Source organism: Brachypodium distachyon, chromosome 1 (genome assembly GCF_000005505.3).
Source record: "Brachypodium distachyon strain Bd21 chromosome 1, Brachypodium_distachyon_v3.0, whole genome shotgun sequence".
NCBI classification, from domain to species: Eukaryota; Viridiplantae; Streptophyta; class Magnoliopsida; order Poales; family Poaceae; genus Brachypodium; species Brachypodium distachyon.
Window position 1 is genome coordinate 29,144,658 of NC_016131.3, and position 26,132 is coordinate 29,170,789.

The 26,132-nt window shown below is 47.9% G+C and overlaps 2 protein-coding genes across 4 annotated transcripts; one reads left to right on the forward strand and one right to left on the reverse strand.

Annotated features, from left to right (window-relative positions):
• The first annotated feature begins 17,949 nt into the window (after positions 1-17,949).
• On the forward strand, positions 17,950-25,786 carry LOC104581488. Of its 3 annotated transcripts, XM_014897460.2 has the most exons (4): positions 17,950-18,128; positions 25,223-25,260; positions 25,352-25,385; positions 25,481-25,786. In XM_014897460.2, the coding sequence occupies exons 1-4, from the start codon at positions 17,978-17,980 to the stop codon at positions 25,591-25,593; spliced, it is 336 nt and encodes a 111-aa protein (XP_014752946.1). In that variant the 5' UTR covers positions 17,950-17,977; the 3' UTR covers positions 25,594-25,786. The 3 variants fall into 3 exon arrangements, 1 of the variants encoding a protein (XP_014752946.1); XR_001405436.2 differs by lacking the exon at positions 25,223-25,260 and having other exon boundaries at positions 17,951-18,128; positions 25,293-25,385; XR_001405437.2 differs by lacking the exons at positions 25,223-25,260; positions 25,352-25,385 and having other exon boundaries at positions 17,955-18,128.
• Positions 21,316-24,917, reverse strand: LOC100839465 (tyrosine-sulfated glycopeptide receptor 1). The gene has a single exon (XM_010229087.3). The coding sequence runs from the start codon at positions 24,751-24,753 to the stop codon at positions 21,565-21,567; it is 3,189 nt and encodes a 1,062-aa protein (XP_010227389.1). The 5' UTR covers positions 24,754-24,917; the 3' UTR covers positions 21,316-21,564.
• Positions 25,787-26,132: the final 346 nt, after the last annotated feature.

A 26,132-nucleotide genomic window follows, 5' to 3' on the forward strand; every position in this document is an offset into this window, starting at 1 on the left:
TTATTCTCTACTACACAAGGTGTGAGGCAAAGGCCTCTATTTATAGGACTACATGGCCATTGGATCTTTGACATGTGTCAAAATCTTAGCCATTGATACAAAATATCTAAAGCCTTCCACACACTTCTACATAAATATCTAGGTACTAGAAGGTTTCCTATTTATTTATTTTAAACTCCTATTCTAGAGTATTCCAAAGCTTCTACATAATTCTTCATGCATATCTAAACACTAGAAGGTTCCCTCTTTTATTTATTTTATATTCTAGAGTATTCCATAGTAATGTCTTCTTTCTTGTAATATTGAGAACACTCTAGAAGCTTGCATTGTATTCTCCAACAGAGTATATAGATTCTATGTTGAGGTCTGGAGAGCTGAGGACATGCAACTATTGATGCTGCTAGAAGCTAACTATACTATTATAATATTAATATACCAATATTTTCAGTAAGCTCCTATGCTTAGCATACCCAGCTCTGTCATTGACTACCATAAAAGGTCCACCCCATTTTGTGTGCTATTAATAACCCTTAAATCTACAGTGTCGATGGAACGGGTTTAGCTAACCCAAAGTAACCTATCATTCAGGGTATTCCCACTAGTTATAGAATCATCGGTGTAAATGACATGAGCTCACGACCCCAGATTGTGCTAAATTCTAGAGAAACCAGAGAATATAAAAGAGTTGTTGAAATTTGACTTCATAGGGGAAAAACTGAGACGGCCAGGAAAGTAACACTTTGTAAATTTTAAGGTTCAAAAGAAACCAATTGTTACCATATCTAACATTCATGGTTTTAGTCCCTATCATAAAATGTTACTCCCTCCGGCCGGAATTACTTGTCGAAATATTACATGTATCTAGACGCTTTTTACACATAGATACATCCATATTTGGGCAAATTTGAGATAAGTAATGCCGGTCCGAGGGAGTATTAAATGATACTCCCTCCAATCCTAAATTGTTGCCGTTGTTCTAGTACAAATTTGAACTAAAACAAAACGACAATTTAGGATCGGAGGGAGTAGAATGCATACCATAAAAAATGAAGCATTACTAAATATAAATAGTGGTTAGTTAGTTAGGGCTACAAGCATCTAAATAAATAAAGGATGGGTGACTAACCATGATGCGGAAAATGACATAAGATTTGAACGCCAGTGCATCTTCTTTCCCATCACAAGCTTATGTTCATTGACACTAGTAAACGTGACCTGTAACTCCTTGTCCTTTGTGAATTTCCAAGATTTCCAATGATTTTCGCTGTAAATCATTAAAATATTAGTATATAGTGTAATTAGCGTGTTGCAACAGTAGATAAACATAAAAATAGATTAGTGCCTAGTATATTGACAGTGAAACTACTGAAAGTCAAAGAGCATTGGCTGTTTGTTTTGTAATTAAAACAAATATAAATTAGAAAAAATGGATTAGACTCGCTTACTGTAGTGAAAATATGGTGCTGTTTGGCCTGCTAAACGATAATCCATTAACGCCACTTCCACAATTACTGCAAAACAAAACGAAATAATAGTCTGTAAAACGGAGGTGTTCTTCACACTGACAAATGAAGTATTTGACTATTTGTAGTATTTATGTAAATGTAAGTCTTACACAGTGCGTAAAATATTATAGCCACTGTCGTGGTGGCGTCACGGCAGATGCCATACGATGGCTTAACTTGGGGCTGATGGACGACGGAGGATCCGGAGGAGGAAGGACGTGAAGGGAAACACGCACAAGTTGCACAAGCACACACGGGTTTACCCAGGTTCGGAGCCCTCTTGCTGAGGTAAGACTCCTACCCCTGGTTTGTTGTATTAGTCGAGATAGAGAATCTCTACAATGGCGCCCCTTGAGCTGTGTTCTTGGGGAAGAAGAGGAAGAAGGGGAAAACCCTAAATGTCTAAGTGCCCGTCTCTCCTTTCTACAGAGGGGTGAGGTTCTATTTATAGGCCGGCCATGTCACACTGACATGTGGGCCGAGTCTAACGTCATCTTCCTTGGGCCCCGCCGGGCACGCGGCTTGGTTCCCTCCCTGTGCCACCGTATGGGACAAGACAACTTTACTTTTCCCTGTCACCTCTGCGGAAAGTACCGTCATCCTCTGCCGGCTTCCGTCAGAGATTCACTTTCGGTGCTTCTCTAGTGCGGTCACTTGACACCGGTACGTAGACGCTGACTGCTTTTCTGAGATGATGATGGCGCTACTTTACTTTGCACCGCGTGGTCAGGATAAGACCGTTGAGAGATCTCGGCTATCACCGAGATTAAGGTGCTCGTCCTTATCCTGCAAAACTCATAAGACAATATAGTCATGCCGGCATACGCCCGAGATGCCGGCTTAGTGTTAGTTTGACTTTACGATGCCGGCATATATAACTATGCCAGCTTTGCCTCCGTCATCTCGGCTAGAGTTGTGTCGCCATGACTCTACCCGGGGTCATCCCCCCGACACTAGTCCCTGTAGCTGTTGCGGTCCGGCAGAGAAGAATATCGGGCCACGACAGTTTCCCGTAGACAGACCACCAAAGCCTACTTGGCATAGCCGAGAAGGATGCCGAGACAACCCCAGGTTCTCCTAGCCGAGATCAATTCATTTCGACATTCCGGGTCGGCGTGTTTATCCATCCCTTAGCCGAGATTTTTTCTTCTCCATGACCGACAGTTGAAAACTTACTTTTGCCGATATAGATGCCACCTGCGACTTGGACTCTACACTCCTTTAAACCAACGGGAGGATAAGACTCGAGTTACTGCCATTGCGCCTTTTGAGGCGAGCCCGCCGTCCCATCGGACAGTAAAGGCGATAGAGCCATCAAGGAGGGAATTTCGGTTCCCACGCAGACACTTATCCTCCCGGATCTTGCAGGATTCTCGGCCGCACGCCACGCAGTAACCAAGCACGCGCTTTGATGGGAATAACTGCGCCCAAATCATGTGCAATCTTCCCGTTAGCCACTGAGGTAGTGGGCGCGGGGGAATCGCGCCCCATTACCGCGCTGTGGATATAAAAACAAGGGGAGGGCGTGGGTAAAAACCCTTCGCACTCTTTGCAGTCTTCTTCCTCCTCTGTTCCCCTGCTCCTCGTGCACTCCGCCGCCACTGCTAGCACCGAGCTCGACTGCCGCCGCGGTTTCTCGCCGAGCTCACACCCATCTGGGTCTCCGTCGCATTCGCCTGCTAGCTCGGGCCTCGCGCAAGCATCTCCTCACAGAAACTCCAAACCCTAGATCTACTCTCCTCCCATGGCATCGTCTTCCCGCAACCCCGCCGTCGACCCTGCTGCTCAGCTGGCTGAGGAGAGGATCGGCTCCGAGCGATCTGGCTGGGAGGGCTCAAACGTGACTCCGGCGGACATCCAGTGGCTCCGCCGCTCCCGGCGGATCCCGGAGGACGTTGAGTGCCGGATTCCCGGCGACGAGCTCGTGCCAACTCCGGAGACCGGTGAGCGCGTCGTGTTCGTTTCGCATTTTGAACACGGTTTTGCCCTTCCTGCTAGCGATTTTTTAGGAATTTCCTAGATTTCTATGTAAAAAACTCTTCCGAAGCCGATAAGATCAATCTGTCGGGATTTGAAGTCGGCCCCCTGAAGGAGAAGAGAAACTGGTCTTACGAGCCGAAGGAGACCCTCCCGGAGGTCAACGAGATCCACGCTGCCATCCTCGAACTCAAGGACAGCGGGATGACGGCTGACGACTTGTTGGCCACTTTTGTGTACCGACGGCTATGTCCGCTCTAGCACCGGTTACACAAAATGCGTTTCTATGGCGGACAATTCGACCCGGACAGGGTGTCGACCTTCAAGCTCACCCGTGCTAAAGTCCGGCGCCGGGTCAAGGCGATCGCCAAGACGAACATGTCCGAGAAATGGTTATGCCGGCATATAGCTGGGATCGCCGTGCTCCTCCGGTAAGTTTTAATTTTTACTTGTCTCTTGTTCATATCCGACATATGGTTATGTCGGCACTGATCTGACGAATATCTTTCTCGGCTCAATTTGACTTCTTTGTGCAGAGGTTCTCTCTTCAGCGAAACGAAGACGGGAATTCTCCGGACAAGCGCTTCGCGGCCCCCCGCAGGTCCATTGACGCCGAGGACCCGGACTCAAAGGACTTCATGCCGATTGCCCATGCCGGCCCTCGCGGTACCGAATGTAAGGATCTCTGACATCTTCTTGGTAATCCTTTCAATATCCATTAGCAAAGTATTCATTTCTGCTCTATCCCGGAATTAGCCGATTCGGGCGAGCCTGCCACTGAGGCATCGGATGCAGCCGCCGCTCCGGCACCCGTCCAAGAGAGGCACGCGGTCTCGAAGAAGCGCGTTGCCGACAAGGATCTTCTGCAGAACGTGAAGCGGAAGAAAACTGCGGCTTGTGGACCCAAGCCTAAGCCCCTGATCGCCGGGTAAGGCCAATTTCACCTCAACCACTGATGTCGGTTTTCTTCTTTGTTATTATGCAAGCGACTAAGTCTTATTTCTGCAAGGAGGCTCTAACGGCCACGCAATCTCGGACGTGCATTGCGTCCGAGATCCCGGCGGCTCCCTCTTCCCGTGTCGAGGCTTCAAACCCGGCCACGGGTGAGACTGAGACCGCCGTGGATCCGACATCCCCCGCCCGGGATGTCGGCCCGAGCACCGACGCCACGGTTGTGGGCCAAACCGAGACTCCTACGGCCGGGGCCTCGGCAACCGAGGCTGCTCCTTCCTCAGCAGTAGTCGAGACGTCGATGGAGCCTCAGGCTTCGAGCGGCGACGGGTCCCCAGGAACCCCAAGGACTGCAGCCGACCCCGACGCCGCCTCCTTCTCCATCGTAGCCGGAAATCGATCAAGTTGCTGTCGCGCGGGCCAAGAAGGCTAAAGGCCCCGCTGCCGCAGCAGGATCGGCGGCTCCGGGTTCGACTGGCCTGCAGCCTTCCGGCAGGCATCAAGGGGTTCCCCTTCGGACGACCAGCGGGCACAGCTGGGGGTCGCTGGGTCAGTTCGTAACGGACTGGAACAGCGCCGATAATTTCGAGGTGACCTCCAGCACCCTTCAGGCGGCTCGGCAAAGCCCGCTGGTGGGACCTCCACCCGCGGTGACTCCAGAATCAGTGCCCACCCGGATGTACCAAGCAACGGTGGCCTTGTTTGAGGCCAACCGATCTGCCGAGGTATGAAGAATTCCTTAAAATATGTTTCTTTCAATTCCAGTATAGTACCCATACTCCTAGTCCCCGAGGTTTAGGGCGAGTAAGAATTAGTCGGCCTGAAGCTTATCCCCTTAAAAGTTCAAACACTTTGCAACACTTAGAAATGTCAAACACTTATTCCCCGAGATTCGGGCCGGGTTTAGAATAGTCGGCCTGAAGCTTTAGAAACTTCAAACACTTATTTTCCGAGATTCAGGCCGGGTTTAGAATAGTCGGTCTGAAGCTTTAGAAACTTCAAACACTTATTCCCCGAGATTCAGGCCGGGTTTAGAATAGTCGGCCTGAAGCTTTAGAAACTTCAAACACTTATTCCCCGAGATTCAGGCCGGGTTTAGAATAGTCGGCTTAAAGCTTGTAATTGCCGACTTCTTTACTGTACCAAACTTACCAGCGAATTGTTGCTTTGCAGTCCTGCATGAACAAACGCACTGCTACCTTCAAGACTTTGCTTGCAAAGTACAAGAAGCTGGAGGCAGAGCACGAGGCTCTGAAAGCTGAACGCGAGTGCCAAAGTAAGTATATTTTATAGGAATAAGATCTTTGTCCGAGTATCAATGTTCTGCAAAGACTAACACTTGTTCTTGTTCACAGCTGGGGACAACGCTCAAGTGGCGGAGCTGCTGAAGCGCGTCGCCGAGGTCCAAGGTAACACTTCATCCCTATTCCGGGTTTCATGCATATTAGATGTCAGCCTCTATAATATATGTCTGCTAAACAGATGAGAAGACTCGGCTGGCCGAGTAGCATCGGGAAGAAATAACCCGACTGCAGGCACAGATAGCGGCGCAGGCCGAGGCGCACCAAACCGAGGTGGGTCAACTCACCTCGGCCCTCTCTTCCCAGGTGGGTCAAGGTCGTCCGGCACGAGCTCATAAAAATTGACAATATGCTGACAAGTAAGTCGCCTTGGTATAAACTTCCTCATGTGATTATTTGTCCGAGTAATAGCGATAGGGTGCCGAGACTCACTACTACTTGCCTGTTTTTGCTAGAATTCTTCCCCCAATCCCTCGAGACTACCCAAGAGGCCGTGAGGGCGGCTCGACGAAAGAGGGATCCGGCAGCGGCAGCAGGGGTGCCGTACGAGTATGACTTGGTGGACTACCTGGTGAGCATTGCGAGCCGAGTCAAGCCAAGTCATTCGGCGTCAACATGCTGAATGCCGGCATCCGGGGCTTCCACGCGCTGTGGCCGGGAGAAGAGGCTCCGACGGACATCCTGGAGTCGGTGAAGCGTCTGCTGGAGGTCGAGTCTCGGCTGAGTGATTGGCGGGAGTCGGCCGCGCGCATCGGCGCTGACGAGGCGTTATCATACGTACTGTCTTGGTACGACGGCATCAACCTCGACGTGCTGCAATCGATGCGTGCTGGCTCCCCCTGCCTCACGGATCCCGAGTTGGTCGCCAAGCGCAAGGAGCGGGCTTACTCCTTCATCCAGTATGCCGACGTGCATACGTTTGTGGAGGGCCCGACATCTGACGCCGAAGCCGAGATGTCGGACGGAGGCGAAGAAGCAGCGGATGAGGAAGGTGATGTGGAGTCAGCCTCCACCACGACGGATGCGCCAAGTTCCGGCGCCAACAACCCCGCCGTCTCTTCTTAGCTTAATCATAAAAAACTCTAGAAATATTAGATCCCCAGAATGCCGGGCGCAAATGTAACCGAGATAACATACTCTTGTTTGCAAGGCACAATATTCTTAATTTAATTAAGTCTTTTGTTTATCGAATTCCCGACCGAGTCCTCGAGTTCATTTTTTCTCTTAGTGAAATTTTATGACTTAGGTTCTTTTGTCTGCCTTGCCGGCGTTCGACGTATTAATCGCGAAGTGATAAAACCACCCTTTCAAAAAAAGTGACTCGACAAATTCGCTCGGCAATAACTGAGTTAAGAAAGAAACGCCGAGTTAAAATAATGTGCATCTCGGATCGCTTCATTGCTTGTTTCCGCAGTCGCTTTTCATGTGTTCGGTTATTTTATACCCGTCTCTAGCTTGCCATGAAGCCGGGTTGCAGACAGCAGCGAAGTCATAGAGGGAATTTTCAACACCGACACACTACTAGACCGACATAAGATTACGCAACTAATAAGCCACGCCGACATAGGAAAGATAATTGCAATACAACACTTAAATGATATGGAAGTCCCAGAGTTTCTTTTAAGAACTCGGCGGATAATTTCATTGTCTTAAAACATTCAACATAAGGAAAAAACGATACAAATACTCAGCTCTCAAGTATAGAACGGACGAAGCAGACCTACGTTCCATGGCCTCTTAGTCTCCTCGCCTGACCGGTCCATCGTGTTCGCCTTGGGATCTTGTGCATCTGTAAGATAGTAGGAATCATTGTGGAGTGCTTTGCTCACAATGAAGGGTCCTTCCCATGGAGGTGATAGCTTGTGCATGCCGGTTGTGCGCTGCACAAGTCGGAGGACAAGATCTCCTTCCCGGAATACTCGCGGGCTGACCTTTCGGCTGTGATAACGCCTTAGGTGCTGTTGATAGATGGCCGACCGAGATAAAGCCAATTCTCGTGCTTCTTCAAGCAAATCGACATCATTTTCTCGGGCCTCTTTTACCTCGGCTTCCGTATACATGGTTACTCGTGGAGAGTTATGTTCAATGTCGGCTGGTAGGACAGCTTCCGCCCTGTATACGAGGAAGAATGGCGTGTAGCCTGTAGAGCGATTGGGAGTTGTCCTGAGACTCCATAGCACAGCCGGAAGTTCATCCAGGCAGCATCCCGGAGTACGTTCCAATGGCTCAATTAGCCGAGGTTTTATGCCGGCTAAAACCATGTCGTTCGCTCTTTCAACTTGTCTGTTGGATTGAGGATGTGCTACAGAAGCGACATCTACCCGGATTTTCTTCTCTGCACAGAATCGTGCGAAAGGTCCTCCGCGAAGTTCGTTCCATTATCCGTGATGATACCGTGTGGGTACCCATATCTCAAGATGATATCCTTCAGAAATGACACCGCGGTTTTGCCATCACACTTTTTTATCGGCTTCACCTCAATCCATTTGGTGAACTTGTCGACCATAACCAGAATGTGCGTCATGCCTCCTCGCGCTCGCTTGAACAGTCCCACCATATCTAGACACCAAACAACAAACGGCCAAGTGATTAGAATAGTTTTGAGTTCGAACGCCGGCATATGAATTTTGCTGGCATATCTCTGGCAGCCGTTACACTTCCTGACCATGTCTTCTGCTTCCTGTAGTGCACTCGGCCAGTAGAAACCATGTCGGAAAGCTTTGCCCACTAGCGTTCTCGAAGATGCGTGATGGCTACACTCCCCCTGATGAATATCCCGGAGTATTTCTTGCCCTTCTTCTGGCTCAACGCATCGCTGTAGGACGTTAGTGACACTCCTCTTGTATAACTCTCGATTGATGATGGTCTATGCCTTCGCCCTTCTCTGAATTTGTCTTGCCGACACTTCCTCTTCTGGGAGATTCCCATCTTTGAGGTAAGAAATTATCGGTTGCGTCCAAGCCGGCACAGGACGAGTAGTGAAGATCGGCTCATCCGGCACATCAATATCCATTGGCTCAACCGCCATTGCTTCTGTGGAATTAAGTCACTCGGTCCCCGGGTTACAGGAACTGTTGCCACTGTCAATTTCCATGAGGATGACGTCGGCCTCTGAGCTCGCCGGGATAAATATCAACTCCGATTCTGGTGATGGCTTGATGGATGGTTTGCGTAAATGCTCTAATGCCACACCGACCGGAATAGCCTGTCGCGTTGAGCCGAGTTTCGACAATGCGTCAGCTGCCTCATTTTTTGCCCGAGGTATATCACAGCCTTCGAAGTGGCCACTGATCTTCTAAACATGGAACCGGTATAGCGCCATGTTGGCGTCCAGTGCATCCCAGTTACCGGAAGCTTGCTGCACGACCAGATCAGAATCACCAAAGCATTGAATCCGACGGACTCCAATTTCTTTCGCCATTTTCAGTCCGTGCACAAGTGCCTCATACTCAGAAACATTATTGGATGCTGCGAAGTGAATTTGCAATACGTACTTAAGTTGGTCGCGCTTTGGCGAGGTCAGAACTATGCCGGCACCAAGCCCACTTTTCATCTTAGAGCCGTCAAAATGCATTTTCCAGTAGTTAGTTTCCGGGGGCGGTGGTTCATACTCCATCTTGGCCCAATCCACCAAGAAATCCGCCAAAGCCTGAGATTTCACGGCATCTCGTCTGTCGTACTGCAGCGCATAGGGTGCCAACTCGACAGCCCATTTTGCGACTCGGCCGCTCGCGTCTTTGTTAGTCTTGATTTCCGAGACAGGTGCCTCGCATATAACTCGGATCTGATGTGCCTCAAAGTAATGCTTTAGCTTCTTTGCCGCCATATATACGCCATACGCCATTTTCTGGTAATGGGGATAATTCTGCTTGGACGTCGATAACACCTCGCTCAAGTAATATACCGGCCTCTACACTGATTTGCCGTTTTCATCCCTTTCCACTACGATCACAGCACTAACGACTCGGTTCGTTGCTGCTATGTATAACAACATAGGCTCCTGATCCATTGGCGAGGCTAATATTGATGCCGTAGCAATCATCTTCTTCAGCTCTTAAAAAGCTAGGTCTGCCTATGACGTTCACACAAATTTGTCGGTTTTCTTCATCAGAAGGTATAAAGGTATAGCCTTTTCACCTAGCCGACTAACGAAACGACTCACCGATGCTAGGCATCCAGTGAATTTCTGCACATCTTTGAGGCACTTCGGCAATTTCATTCTTTCTATAGCGGCAATTTTCACATGATTCGTTTCTATACCTCGGCTAGATACCAGGAACCCAAGCAATTTTCCTGCCGGCACACCGAATGTGCATTTGGCCGGGTTCAGTTTCATTCGGAATCTCCTCAGATTTGCGAATGTATCTCGGATATCATCCAGGAGCGTGGCGCTTTTCTTGGTTTTTATGACGACATCATCGACATATACCTGCACATTTTTGCCGAGTTGATCGTGCAAGCATTTCTGCATGCACCTTTGATAAGTGGCCCCTGCATTTCTCAAACCGAATGGCATAGTGCGATAGCAATAAGCCCCGAACGGCGTGATAAATGATGTCTTTATTTGATTATTAGGGTTCAGTGGTATCTGGTGAAAACCAGAGTACGCGTCTACAAAAGACAGCAACTCACACCCGGCAGTGGAGTCGATCACTTGATCGATCCGAGGTAACGGAAATGGATCTTTAGGACATGCCTTGTTTAGGCTGGTGTAGTCGATACACATGCGCCACACCTTTGCAGCAGTTGGGTCGTCTTTCTTCTTCTCGACCATGACCGGATTTGCCAGCCAATCGGGATGTAACACTTCCATGATAAAGTCGGCAGCTAGAAGCCGGGATACCTCTTCCGATATGACTTTCCTTCTGTCGTCAGCGAAGCGTCGAAGGGGCTACTTCACCGGTCTTGCGTTTGGTCTGACATACAATGAGTGCTCAGCCAACTCCCTCGGCACACCTAGCAGGTCTTGAGTTGACCATGCGAAGATATCCCGATTCTCACGAAGGAAGCTGCTGAGCTCGCCTTCCTATTTCTCTCCCAGGCCGGCACCAATGATGACGGTGCGGTCCAGGAACTCGCTGTCAACCTGTATCTTCCTTGTCTCCTTGGCTGCCTGAAAGGCCACACTTCCATGGGGATTGGTCATAGCCGGCAGGCCAATTTGTGCCGCCTGAGCCATCGCCACAGCGTCTTGTAACTTCTTTTTCTCGCCAGCGATGACCAGTGACTCGTCCAAAGCAGACCCGGCCGCTACACATTCCATTGAGCGTTTGTAGTTGCCAGTGATAGTTATGGTACCATTTGGTCCCGGCATCTTCATCTTCAGATAACCAATGTGAGTAGTAGCCATGAACTTGGCGAGTGACGGTCTACCAAGCAGCGCATGGTACGGACTGCTAAGATCCACCACCTCGAACACTAGATTTTCGGTCCGACAGTTCTCCCTGGTGCCGAATAAGACGTCCACTCGGATCTTGCCTACCGGGACACAAGACACTCCCGGAAGAATATCGTGAAAGGTAGTCCGGCTGGGCTCAAGCATGTTATCAGTAATGCCGAGCTTAAGCATCGTGTCCCAGTACAGGATATTGATGCTGCTCCCATTATCAATGAGAACCCGAGTGAACTTGACGTTAATGTCGGGCCCAATGAGTGTCGGGTGAACCACCAAGGCATATCCGCCAGGGTTGGGCATAACCTTGGGATGGTCTGCCCGGTTCCAGTTGATCTCCTGCTCCGACCAATACATGAACTTTGGAACAGCTGGCATAATAGCATTGACCTCCATCTCTCGCATGCGCTGACTTTGCTTGTCAGTGGGCTCAGTGATAAAAATCATGTAGCTCTGGTGATGCTCCTTGTACTCATTTTTCCCGGCATACCCCGGGATTTCTTGTTCTTGCACCTGGTTGACTGCATTGTTTGCCTGAGGGGGTCCCTGGATCTGTGCGTTTGCACCTGTGAGCGGTGGAGGAGGGGGTAACCGACTTGCTTCTCCCTTCTCGGCCCGCTGCATCCAGCTGCATTGCCACGTTGTGTGATTCGCCGGCTTGTTGGGGTTAGTTGTGTGAAAACGACAAATCTGATCCAACATCACCTCGAACGTATACTTCGGCTTATCCTGCCAGGGCTTCTTTTGTTCTTCCTTCTTGACCCATTGCTGATTTCCTGTTTTCTGATGTTGGCTGGAGCCGGCATCAGGTTGATCCTGAATTGCGGCGACATGGGCTGGCCCATACCGGTAATCCGGCCTATCATCTCTTCTCTTGTTGCGATGATCTTGATGATCGTCCCTCCGGAACGCCCCGGCAGGATTGTATGTCGGCTGCTCCCTTTGTGGTTCTGCTGGCATCAGCGATGGCTGAGTCAGATCACCAAGCGCATACATGTCAGCGATTCTGATCATCTCAGATAGAGTGGCCGACATCTCTCTTTGCAACTTCTGCCACAACATGCTGTCGTGTCGGCATCCTTGGGCAAACCACGCTATGGCTTGCGACTCCACTATCCCTTCGCAAAAATTGTGGAGATTGTTCCACCTTGTCAGGTAATCCCGATCAGTCTCGTTGTCTCTTTGCTTGCACATGGACAGCTATTGAGCACGATTTAGCCTCTTGTAAGTGCTAGTGAAATTGCTGACAAAAGCTTCTTCAAAATCTATCCAGCAATTGATGCTGCCCTCCGGCAAGTTGTTCAGCCATATCCTTGCCGGCCCTACCAGCATCTGGGGCACATAACGTACTGCCCATATGCGGTTGCCACCTGCCACGCTCACTGCCGTGACATAGTCTTCCTGCCAATCTTCCGGCTTAGTGCTGCCGTCATACGTTCTTGTACCCCTGGGCAGTTGGAAACCCGGGGCTGGTCTTTCCTTCATGATCCGATGCGCAAAGCAACGCGGTCCCGGAGGTCCTTGCTCCTCCAGAAGCTCGAACAGATAAATTCTGTCAAGCCGATGTCGGGCATCCAGAGGTGATACTTGTCTGTTCCCAACTCGGGCTCCGAGCGGACCGAGATTGTAACGCTCTCGCCTGATATAACCCTCGTCGCCCATAGCCGAGTATCCGTCATCGTAACGGCCATACCGGCGATCTTCACCTTGATATGGGGGGTTTCGCCCGACACCCTGCTGACCTGCAGCAATATTGGGTGCCGGACCCCGAGGTCGGTGTCCGTGATCAAAGGAGTAACGTTCTTGCTGGTCCCGGCGATTGTCGCCGGGACGCTGTCATCAACCCTTCTGACTATCTGTTTCTCTGCCAGAGCCGGGTCATAACGCTCCAGCTGCCTATTCCGGCTAGAGTTTACGCTTTTGTCCCGTTTGCCACCAGGTGAGGACGCTTGCTTGTCAACGCGGCCTCCGGCATCTGCAGCCGAGTGAATAACCTGACACGTGCCGGGTTTGCCGTGCATTCTCATATACGCCTCATTCTGCTCGTTGGCTGTTTGGAGCAGCTCTTTCACGCGCAGCTGCTGCTGCCGAAGTGCCTCTCCCGTAAGATTCGGCAACTCCTCAGCCGCAGCCTCGGCAGCTCTGAGATTTTTGACAGGGGTATTGTATTTCGGTTTCAGTGCCGAGGCAAAACTTGCCAACGCTGCTGGCGCACCCCTGCCATCTCTTGTCATCTCGGCATTTAAGTTCTTACCACGATTACACACCTCCCCAATTCGGCTAGGGTTAGTAAACGCAGTAGAACTAAGACCATGGGCTTTGTTATACTCACGGAGTGAGATGTCGAGCTGTTGTTGAGCGTGAGCGACGTCAACTGCTTCCTTCAGCAGCTTCTGTCTCTCCAACTCCAACTCCGCCTGCAGCTGGGCCGGGTTAGCGTTCGACGCTACCGGCGCGGTCAGTCGTTCGATGGAGGCCTGGATCTGAGTTGGCTTCGGCGGCAGAGCCGATGTGCCGGCTTGAGCGGAGATGTTCTCCGGCTTCTCCAAGGGGAGCTTTGCCGTTCTGCCAGACTTGGTTGGGACTGCGCCACTTCCTGCTGCGTCCCTTCCCGCATCGACGCCATGAGCTGTGACCATGACCTCCACACGGTCAGCGGGGCAGTCGGCGTGCCGGCCGCGAACCATGCAGATGGCAGGGGAGGTCTTCGGCCATCACCACCTGCTCCGGGTACCTACAGGGACTGTCAGTAGCAACATAAACCTCGTGCAAGCCGAAGTTGATGAAGCGGCCTACACAAGGAAGCGGTGCGCCGTTGAAGCAGCCCGCGTTGTTGTCGATGAAGCCCAGAGAGCCGAATTTCTGGACCAAACGGAGACCACGCACTCTCCGGTGACGAGGAAGCTTACCGTCCGGATGAAAACTCCAGCCAGCGCCGCTGCTAGCCCCACGGTGGGCGCCAACTGTCATGGTGGCGTCACGGCAGATGCCATAGGATGGCTTAACTTGGGGCCGATGGACGATGGAGGATCCGGAGGAGGAAGGACGTGAAGGAAAACACGCACAAGTTGCACAAGCACACACGGGTTTACCCAGGTTCGGAGCCCTCTTGCTGAGGTAAGACTCCTACTCCTGCTTTATTGTATTAGCCGAGATAGAGAAGCTCTACAATGGCGCTCCTTGAGCTGTGTTCTTGGGGGGGAAAACCCTAGATGTCTAAGTGCCCGTCTCTCCTTTCTACAGAGGGGTGAGGTTCTATTTATAGGCCGGCCATGTCACACTGACATGTGGGCCGAGTCTAACGTCATCTTCCTTGGGCCCCGTCGGGCACGCGGCTTGGTTCCCTCCCTGTAGCACCGTAGGGGACAAGACAACTTTACTTTTCCCTGAAACCTCTGCAGAAAGTACCGCCATCCTCTGCCGGCTTCCGTCAGAGATTCTCTTTCGGTGCTTCTCTAGTGCGGTCATCTGACACCGGTACGTAGGCGCTGACTGCTTTTCTGAGATGATGATGGCGCTACTTTATTTTGCACCGCGTGGTTAGGATAAGACCGTTGAGAGATCTCGGCGATGCTCGTCCTTATCCTGCAAACTCATAAGACAATATAGTCATACCGGCTTAGTGTTAATTTGACTTTACGGCATATATAACTATGCCGACTTTGGCTCCGTCATCTCGGCTAGAATTGTGTCGTCACGACGCTACCCGGAGTCATCCCCCGACAGCCACCATCTTGAAACCCCCAAAACTGCATGGCAATGAGAAGAAAACTTAAAATGGGAAGAAAACTTAGAACTCTAATATTACTTTAAATTAATAGAATCAGATGTTCCGTACCAAGATCGTGGAAGATTTGTCAGAAGAACCGAAGAAGTAGTTCTCAGAAGGCTCTGCTTGTAGAGAAATTGCAGATCCATCGGGAAATCCCTCGCAATTTCTTTCATACAAATAAAACAGTGAACCATCTGCATTATATCCGAAGAATTTAAGAGCTGTGGTACAACGTGAACACACAATGACTTATATACATATATATATATGAGCATTAGCATAGAAACAGACTTGAGGAGAAAATATTCACCACGACGTCCTGCTTTGCCTGGGGGGCGCGGATTTCTTACCATAGTGGTCCATTTCATGGTTGTTCTGGGGTAACAATAGATGTGTAATCCAAAACTTGAAATACATGCTAATATTGCAATTGCATCTTTGCCCCTGCACTTGTTGGGCCTCGGGTTCCAATCCAAATCATAGATTACCACGCAAGGAGCACCTTCTTTTGCCACAGCAATCCTTTGGACCAAAGAGATCTCATAGCCTGCAGAAGTAATAAGAAATGTATCAGCAAATAAAGAAACTTTGGTAGCCAACAATGAACCTCGGGAAGAGAGCGCCTCGCAAAGAGAGGATAATAGAGAACTTGATTATATACAATTACTACACTAGTAGAATATGTGATGTTACGAAATACTAGTAGTGTGGCCATACCAGAGATACTATACCCAGCCATACTATCAACTATTGGAGTATGCTGTCATGATGACATGCGCAAGAGCTAACCGTAGTAACAAACCTGATTTCCCACTGTACAGCGTGTTATTGAAATTGAGTTCAGCCTCTCGCCGAAGCACCTGTTCAGAAAGGAAAACACAAAAGTGACTAATCTGTATTTTCATAAAAATTAAAAGCACTAAGGTGTATTACACATCCGTTCAATAACTAGGGCAGGAGGGCCTAGACGTGGCCAAATAAATAAATAAATAAATACTCTTATACCCATAAATCTTCCAACCTTTTTATATCCGCACCAACTAGAACTCCCTCTAGGTAGGTAAGGTTGCCACTTGCCCCTGCTCCCGAGTCGCCAGCAGTCGCCAAACCCAATTGCCTAAGCTAAACCCTAGTGCCTCTGCAATGGCGCTAGTGTGACCAATGAGACCTCAATGGACGCGTATACGGACGCCGCTAAGCCTAGTTAATCAACCTCCCACACAGTTTTCAGTTTTATATTATTTTTCTTTCCACTGGTCGAAGGCCGAGCTAAACGGGCTTGGCGGCGTCCGTATAATCGTCCATTAACATCCCTACCCTCGACTGATTCCCAAACTCTAGGCTGAAGTTGCAGCTTGCCCTCCCCGTTCCCAACTCTAGACGCATTCTTCAAGAAGATCTGGCCGCTGGAGGTCTAGTACAGCATGTGTAGGTTACGGTTCCCATGCATATACTATAAATCATGCATTTTATGATTTACTACTGTTATCAGTGAGCAAGTGGCCTGGGTGTTTTGCGCCCATAGGCTTTTGTTTGGCTGCACACAAATCCACCATGATCCACCTCAATCCCTCACAAACCACGTGGATCATGGTGGATTTGTGTGCAGCCAAACAAGCCCGGTGTTGGCCCAGGCGTGCGGATTTGCGAGCTACCCCCCTCGACCCCCGTCCTCCGCCCCTGCTCCGCCCAAACCGCCGCCCCGCCCACCCACCGCCGAGGCGTCGAGCCAACCTGCCACCGAGACGGCCAAACCCTAACCCGCGGAGGCGGCGATGCCGGCACCGAAGCGCGCGGCGCGTTAGAGTTTGCGATCTTGTAACACTAAGGATTAGGACATACCTCTTCTTCTGTCTCTAGTAAAGCCGCACGGCGACCACGCGGTCCAGCACCGCTGCCCGCCTCCATCGTCACACTGCAATCCAGCCACTCCAGCAGATCGGCGACCGCAACTAACTTTGCTGTCAAGACCGTGGATTTGGGAACGTGAAGAGAGAAGGGGGGCGAACCCTAGCTAGTCGTGCTATGCTACAACTAAAGCAACTGGAGTAGTACTAGATATTTTCCTTTTCTTACCTCTCATTCCAGCGAGCTGCGGGTTATAAGGGCATGTACAACAGCAGTCTAAAAGCTGTCTGTAACAAACGCCATGCGAGATTTGAGGTGAGGTGGAGGAGAGAGAATCAGGTGAGAGAAGGATGTCGTCTGTAGTTTTCTAGACGGTGGATAGCCCAGAAATATCGCAGCTACAGACAGCTGAACTCCCGTTGTATGCTGAGGTGTCGGTAATTACGTTCCCACAAAGCCGGAGATGGTAGATTTAATTTATGGTTGATCAACATAACTTGCTAATTTGGAGTGCTACAGATAGCCCAAACACACACGAGTGTACGGGGTGTTTCTACGGCTGTATACGAGTGATGTGGAGCGCTGCTACAGACAGCAGGCGTCTAAACGACTGTACATGTCCTAACATCCCGGGCAAATTGTTAAGTTACGGAGGTAACTGAGTTTTAACTGCATTACATGAAAGGCGCAGTGAAACTATTCCTCATCCCGCACTTCAGTTAAGTTAACAGAACTGCAGGTTCTGACTTGGTAAAAAAAAACAAAAAAACTGCAGGTTCTAACATTGGCGCTGGGCACTTGGTGGGCTGCTCCGGGCAGTTAACAGGCCGGCCCACGAAGAAGGATAGGGGCCGACAAGGAGCAGCAGCCGTAAGGCATCAATCAACGGTTGGTCATGCATCAATCAACGACGAATTGACCTAAAAATATTCAATCAACGAATATATCTTTTTCTAAAAAAAAAATCAACGAATATATATCTTTTCTCAAAAAATCTTTTCTAAAAAAAAGTAAATTTCAGAATACCAAATTTTGAGACAGTTTTCTCAACGAGACATCATTTTTGCTAATTTATTCACAGAACCATGTTTTGTGTCTAATTGTCTCACCTTACTTAAAATACCGATCGAAACGATTCTGACAATATTTATTACACGTGGGTCCCGCTGTCAAGTGCCACGTCTCTTTCGTTGAACCCCTTCAGCTAGCCCATGCTGCTCGCACGGTCCAAATGGGCCGGCCTTGTCCCACTCCGGCGTTCCCACTCTCCCTCGCCTCGCGGCCGTGGGGACGCGAGATCAAGCAGCCGCTCCCGCCGCGGGGCGCAACCAGCGGCGGCGCCAGGAGAGCGGTGAGCCACCGCGAGGGCGTTACCGCGAACGGTCAGTATCACCTGATGCCCTGGACATTTGATTTGGTTGGTATGCTGCTGTTGTTTTTCTTTCCGGCGCTCGTCTGTTCGTAAACCCGCGTAATGCTGTAGACGCGCTTGTTCATGGCGTTTGAAGAAATCCGTTAGGTGTACTACAATGTGTTGGATTTTCTCTGGATCAATGGTCCTCAAAAGTTCAATTACCTCTCGCATCGACACATTGTGATTATATACGAGTATATGGTTGTACTCATGTTGTACTGACGCTCCTATGGTAGTAACAATCAGGAAGGAAGCTATCCATATGTGTCTGTGATCTCAGAAATAGATTACATATAATACAAAACAACAGACACTTTAAGGCCTTGTTTGGTTGTCAGGGAATTCAATCCCTTGGTGGAATCAATCTACCCAGGGATTGGGTTGATCCCCCTCCCATCACCCAATCCCCTATGGGATTGAATCCCTTTCCACCCTCTAATCCTTCTCACTGAAGCTTGTTTGGATGCTATGGATTTGAAGGGATATTTCATAGCTAAAGGTATACATATAGTATACTCCAGTACATATGTCTCACAAGAAAAATTAAAAAATTACTCCACAAAATCTTATTTACAGAAAAACTGAATAGAAGAATCAGGATAAACATGAGAAATATCCTACAAGAAATAAGATTTGAAGGCAAAATTTCCAAATCCATGTAGTACATCAGTTTCAGGTATACTCAATTTGTATGAATCATACATGCGTGACTTGGAGGTGCAAAGCTGATTGAGAAACACATTTTCTTGCTTTTTTCTTTCCTCTTCTGATCAGACTTGTGCAAGCTTAACATATCCAAAATGATAGAGGGAACATCGAGGATTGAAAAGGCTGAGTATATTACAAAATGGAAGAAGATAACTACTGAACACACATCGACAATGGAAGAAGATAAACACTAAAAACACACCCACAGTGAAGCTGATGCAACAAAATATGCGCAACTTGGGAACTCCTGGAGTTTGATTTGATAGTGCCAATTTAAATCCACTCAACTGCATGAAAAAAGAATGAACAAATGCCTGTAAGAAAATGGGTGCAAGAAAAAAAATCTACTTACTAGCAACCATGTAAACTGAATCAAGTGCCGAGAATGCTTTGGCTACTTTCAGCAGCAACCCAAGATTTGGCATGTTTCACTTTCAGGCATTGTTAAGTGGAACATTTAGCTTGTTGACACTTATGCTGCATTGACACAAAAATGCAAAATCATATGGAAAAAAAGACACTTGAGCTGCACAACCTGCATCAACATACCACTTGTTGCTGCTAATTCAGTTGAGGGTTTGTTTAAAATAGAAAACTGGCACTAAAGCTATGGGAGGAAAAGAGCAAATTCGGCAAAAGAAAATTGCACACCATGCCTACCTACACACAGAAGCTCACACTGAACCTATTTGGCTAAAACTGCCACTGAAACTGCACTCCACTCCTATGCACAGAGCATCTGTAGCACTTCATGAGCAGGGAGAACAGAACAAGCTACAAAAGCACAGATCATGATCTTACGTTGCAAGTTTGCTTAGGATCAAGATTCAAGAATAAATCAATACACAAATCATACCTTTTGTTCTAGCTGCCACATTGGTTGAAGAAACTATTATATTCTTTTCTAAACTCTTTCCCAGTTTGATTAACAAAGACGAAACGGCCAAGATATTTGATGGTATGGTGAAATATAAGGAGGCTACCTATTTTAGAGCAGGATAATGTGCTGTTTTATTAGTACTATAAGCCACAATTATGTCATACACCACAATGCTTTCTAGTCTGTTTTGAACAGTTGGAAGTACTTACAACATTTGTTTTCTAGCGGTTTGCACAAAGCGCTTTCTACCAGATCAAAGCTTAATTATTCAGCACAATGAATCAAACGGCTACTGTGCACACGTTTTCATTAAGATTGCTGCTAATAAGGGACAGTATATCATCATTCATAAAGGCATCATAACATATTAAACAGAGAGTCTCTAAATTGCTAATTGTGTCATGCAATGATAATTCGGAATCTGAAGAAATGTGCTCCTTGGACCTGTGTTATGTGTTACCCTTGACTTTTTTCCTTTCTGCCTACAAAGTTAACTCTTCAATAAATCAGTGTGCGACTTACAATTTCGTACTACTACCAAATTAATTCTATCGTATAATAAAGTAATAAACTAGTTAATTGGTTGTTTGCTATGTCCGGACGTGATACATCAGGATGAGGAAACACCTCAACAACAATTAATGGAGAAGATGCTATTTGCTTCGTACATAGGCAGCCTAATAATTAGTTAATTGGTTTGTTCTCTCAGAAAATGGCTGAGCCGCTGAGCTGCAATTACGTATGAATCAATCAAGAACCTGCAGGATAGGATAAGAACAACAGCGTGGGTGAAGGAGAACCTGAATTTGGATTTGACGATGCTGATGTTGCCGCTATGCTGTAACTCAGAGGGAAACCAGGTGTGGTGTATGGATCCAAGAACAGAGATAATTCTTCTGTCCCTCTGTACTACGGGTGGCACCAATCTATAGGGCCGACAAACAAACTGGAAAACAAGAGACTGAACAAAGACAACAGGAAGGAAGGGGGAGGCTGACCAGAGAGATTAAATTGGCCATCATTGCTGGAGAAGGAGGAGAGGCGTTGTCTCCCAAATGCGTTGCTCAACTTGGGGCGCCATGCTAGCAGGAGGTAAGGAGGAGGAGTTGCAACGCGTCGCGTGGATTCGTTCCACGAGGTCGATGATTTTTTTTCTTCTTTCCCCCATGGACTAACAATTTTAGACCGGGAATTCCCTCGTCCCGGTCTCAATCAAATGCAGATTGGCCAGTCTGTGGATCGGGACGATCCACATGGTTTAGACCCTGATCCCGGCAATTACTTGTCGAACCAAACAAGGCCTGCGTAAACTGAAATGCACTTGAGAAAGGCTTATAACGTATGAGAAGATGCTTCCGAACGAAACAAATTCAGAATATTAGTTCATAGTACTGTACTGCGGAGCGATGACTAAGTGCTGTCGTGCTGAAGCAAGGACATTCCACTTCATATATCTTTCTTAGAGCTATCATGTAAATCTGCAGCCTTCCCTGAGACCTTGAGATTGTGTATCCACGCGTTTGCACCGTGTTTCCAGGATTGTTTTTGGAAGTATACTGAACAGGAATTAATGAATATGAATTTAATAACAGCTTTCTACCCACTTTCTGCAATCATGGAATTGAGTCTGGAGCTGAAATGCTTCCACACACAAAACATGCAATACTGAATACAGAGGCTCATGACTACGGGCCTTTCCTTTACAGGGATGTACACTACACACAAGACTGTACAATTTGTTAGAAAACCTTCTAATGAAGTTACATCTAGTCTGGTGAAATACAGGATTACTTCCTAGTGGTCTGTTCTCCTTTGACTACATCTCCACCTGCAGGTTCACATCTGCATTGTCCAGGCAGGTGACCACATCTTGAATATTTGGCCTCATGCAAGGATTATGGTTGATACACTTGCAAGCAACTTCAAGCACCTTCAGCATTTGTTCTTCATGCCCTCTTTCTCTCAGTGCTGGATCTAGTACCTCGATCTGTTTTCCCTGAGACCTCATCTCACGTACCCATTGGACAAGTTCCTTTGATTTGGACAAGACCTGAACAGGCCTCTTCCCAGTGAGCAGTTCAAGCAACACCACTCCAAAACTGTATATATCTCCCCTCAGTGTAGCCACCCATGCCTGTCCATACTCCGGAGGAATGTAACCCAGAGTGCCAACTAGCTCAGTTGTGACATGTGTGTTATAGGGAAGGATCAATCTGGCAAGGCCAAAGTCTGCAACATATGCTTTGAATTCTCTGTCCAGAAGAATATTGCTGGACTTGATATCACGATGCACAATGTGAGGCTTGCAAATATTGTGGATGTAAGAAAGGCCCCGGCTTGCTCCTTGTGCAATCCTGAGCCTTGTTGGCCAGTCAAGCAATGAGTTGGCGTTGTCCTTGTTGTGAAGCCAATCATCCAAGCTCCCATTTTCCATGTAAGAGTATATGAGGAGCCTTGAGTTTCCCTGGATGCAGTAACCCCATAGAGGCACGAGGTTGTCATGTTGTGCCACAGTGAGTGCTTCAACCTCTGCAGTGAATTCTCTTTCCATTAGACACATTTCACCATTGAGCTTCTTGATGGCAAGCTTGGGTCCATTGGTTAGCTCAGCCTTGTAAACTAGACCGTTACCTCCACATCCGATAATGTTCTGCTGGTCAAAGTTGTTTGTGGCCTTTACGATATCACTGAAGGTGATTTTGTCCGATTCTCCCTTGCCACGCGGTACCATCATCAGAATACTTCCTTTGATCACATTGCACAACCTGTCTGAGGTAGAGCTGAATGATGTTGTTTCTATGTCGCCATCGTTGCTGCTCTTGTTTTGGTGGACAGAGTTTGTTCTTCTGAGGGACATAAGAAGTCGTCCAAACAGCAACAGGATGCAAAGCCCTCCAAAAAATACACCTAATGCAAGTGCAATAATGGCCTTGTTCTTATTCCACCGATTTGTGGAGGCTGAAGATGCTTCTCTTGATTTGCAGCGGTTGCTGAGCATAAGCCCGCATAGATTTGGATTCCCACTGTAGCTAGAATTTGAAAAACTATCAAACTGTCCTCCACCTGGAACTGGCCCTTCTAGTCTGTTGTCAGAGACATTAAACCAAGAAAGGAAGTGCAGATCACTCAATGCAGACGGTATTACACCTGTGAGCTGGTTGTTTGACAAGTCAAGTATTTGCAGGTTTGTGAGGTTGCAGATTTCTTGCGGTATTTCACCAGTTAAGCTATTGGAGCTTAAATTGAGGACATCAAGCATTTTTAACTGGCCAATTGCAGGGGGGATTACACCGGTGAAGTTATTGTCTCCAAGACTCAATCTGATGGGAAAAGCACTGACCATGCGGTATTGACGTGATGGTGTCCAAAATACAGGCAACTCAAGGAACTTTGTGTCCAGCTTGGCAGCATTCTTCTCTGATAGTAGCATTGGCATCTTCGTCAGTTCAGTTGGGATATTCCCTGTAAGTCTGTTGCTTGATAAGTCCAGAAAGAATAGGAAATCCAGTACATTAATCCAGGATGGTATTGGTCCGGTCAGTTGATTAAGTGATAAATCTAGCATCTCCACTCTTTTGAGCTTTGATAGCCAAAGAGGGATTGTCCCAACCAATGGGCAAGCATCTATTGACAGTACCTCAAGATTCTCAAAACCATCAATTGTTTCATCCTGCGGTATGGTTTCACCCTTGAAGTTGGTTCCAATAAGCAGGGAGGTGAGGTTCTTGCAGCTCTTGAGCATCTGAAGTGCATTTGTGATATTCGTAAAAGAGTTGTCTGTAATTGAAAGGAAGGAGAGGGACTTCAGATTGCCCATTCTTGGTGAGAACTGACCATGAAAGCTGTTGTAAGCCAGACGTAAAGCAATTAGATTGCTGCATGAGTAGATACTTTCAGGAATTGTACCAGTGAACTTGTTTATTGAAAAATCAGCGATTCTCAGGTCCAACATGGTGAAGTTTACTTTGCTGAGTTCCCCGGTAAAGCTGTTGTTTCTAAGGGTAATGTATCTGAGATTTGCACAGTTACCTAGGGCTGCTGGCAGCTCACCAGACATATGGTTATTGTCCAAGTAGAGCTCCTCCAATCTTCTTAGCTGGCCGATAGAATCTGGAATCGTGCCACTGAGACCAGTCGATCCAAGATTAAGGACAGTCAGACTGCTTAATTTGACTATGTTGGAACCATCAAGAACTCCTTGCAAGACATTGTTGGGTAAAGAGAGCTGCTCCAATGAGGTAGCATTGAAGAGTTCGTCAGGGAGAACTCCGCTAAGGTTGTTGTGGCCAGCCTTTAGCACTCTCAGCATGGAGCAACTTCCAAGCCCTTGGGAGATGTTGCCACTGAATTTGTTGTAACAAAGGTCAAGCATGGTTAATGATGGGGCGTACATGCAGATAGCAGATGGTATTTGCCCTGTAAAGCTGTTGTTGCTTGCATTAAAAGCAACCAGATTCTTCATCGCTTCCCATGTTCCAGATGGAAACTGCCCTGTAAACAAGTTGCTTGAGATATTCAGCACCTGGAGAGGAAGGGCAGGATTTGAGGATTGCATCTCTTGCAGATGACCATCAAGGCGGTTGAAGCTGACATCGAGGACGAGAATGCTTCTGGAGAACACCAACTCCATCGGTAGACTGCCGTCGAGCGAATTATGGGACAGGTTGAGGTGCAGCAGGCCAGTAAGATTTCCGAGGGATGGCGAGATGCCCCCTTTGAGACCTTTGGAAGCCAGCAAGACATCTGTGACTGTACCATCACTGCTGCAGAGGATTCCTTCCCATTTGCAGCAGTCTGTGCCATTCACCCACGACACGTTGAGACTGCCGTTGCGGCCTGGCACGAGCCCACCTAGGAACTCGATGAGGGAGCTCCTGTCCTGCTCCGTGCAGGACCTTGTTGGAGATGCAAAATAGAGCAGAACAGCTACAACAAGTCCAAAGAAAGGCACGGATGATTTGGTGGATCTGCTGCTACTACTGCTTGACAAATTGAGCGGCTGCATGGTCCTCTCATGAAATTGCCTGCTGCAGGGATGCTTTATTTGGATTCTGATTGCCTAAAGAACCATTTGTTCGTTCTGCAAAACAGCATGGGGGGAAGAAGCTGCTTGCTGTTTCTCTTTTGTTGTTCTTTCTTCATCGAGCTCCCTCGAAGAAAATGGCAAAGGTGAGATACTATAGACACATCCTTATCAGTCTTTTTACACGTTTGCCACTACCATATATATATTTTCATTCAGAGGGGAAAAGGAAATACTTTTGTGCCCCCATCTCGCATGTTTGACCTTTTGCTTGGGCAGCTCTAGCTCCATGCAAAGTCCAACTTCCCTATGCAATACATTAGTTGTTATCCTTTTTCAGACCGTCATCAAACTTTCGAAGTTGGTGTTGAATATTACACACCGTACTAATATAATTCACAGATACATATATTCTTGCATGTCTTCTAATTCAGTGATACGACTCTCATAGATAACAAGACAAACCGTGACTATCAACTTCACCACTGGGTAAATCCTTCTTAATATTTGCATAACACCAGGGAAACTCAACTTGAGTGTAATCACTCGATCCCCAATGATTAATTCTCGCCGTGAACAGTTTCAGTGTGGACTATGGAGTAGAAACTTACCGAGTAAGAAACAGAGCTCAATTTTCCAATCCGTTCGTCTCAATCAATTTTTCTCCTTACACATGGAACCTTTTGCTGAAAACGCTTTTGTTGAACAGGGAAAAAAGCAGGCAGCCGTCGTCTACGCATGAAAGGAACCGGTGTCGAAGATTCCAGCGTTTGCAAGGCACTTCTCCTCCTGGTAGTGGTAGGTGCGTGTAGAAGCACTTAAACTTATCTCCAGAGGCGAATTATAGTCTATAAACTAAAAGCAATGATTAACGTCGCCGTCAACGCTATGTGTGCGTTGTTTGATTGAGGAGCAGGTTCGATTTCTCTCTGGCTCAAAATTTGGATACCTGCCTTGCTATTATATCTGTATCTGGTACTACTTGTTTGGCCAAAAAAAAAAATTCCGCACTCTATTTCTTATGACGGCGAGGCTGGGAAGATGAGGCTTCAAGAGGGGTGGGTGGGTACCCCGATCTTGACCCGAGGCGTTTACTTTTGGAGTTCCGGCTAGCGGTTGAGGCGTACGTCTGCTGGAAGGAAGCTTTTCCGGATTGTTTTCCTCGGCTCTACGGCGTATGACTATGAGTATGACCTATGCTATGTGATCACGACAAGAAAGAGAAAGAAAAAAAAAATCAAGGCTGGGGGGTTGGCGAGGTAGCGTGGGATCGGAGATGAGCAAAGTCGCCGTGAGTTCTGACCTGTTGGGATCGAGATCTATTGTGCTGTCGCCGGCGATAAATTTATTCCCGATGTGCA

What these genes read in the sequence shown, in the direction of transcription:
- LOC104581488 (XM_014897460.2), top strand. Translation starts at nt 17,978, where the DNA reads ATGGGCCGGCCTTGTCCCACTCCGGCGTTCCCACTCTCCCTCGCCTCG. An exon ending in CGAGGGCGTTACCGCGAACG is followed by an intron (nt 18,129 to 25,222) that starts GTCAGTATCACC and finishes CGACTCTCATAG; the next exon opens with ATAACAAGACAAACCGTGAC. An exon ending in ACTATCAACTTCACCACTGG is followed by an intron (nt 25,261 to 25,351) that starts GTAAATCCTTCT and finishes CGCCGTGAACAG; the next exon opens with TTTCAGTGTGGACTATGGAG.
- LOC100839465 (XM_010229087.3), bottom strand. Translation starts at nt 24,753, where the DNA reads ATGCAGCCGCTCAATTTGTCAAGCAGTAGTAGCAGCAGATCCACCAAA.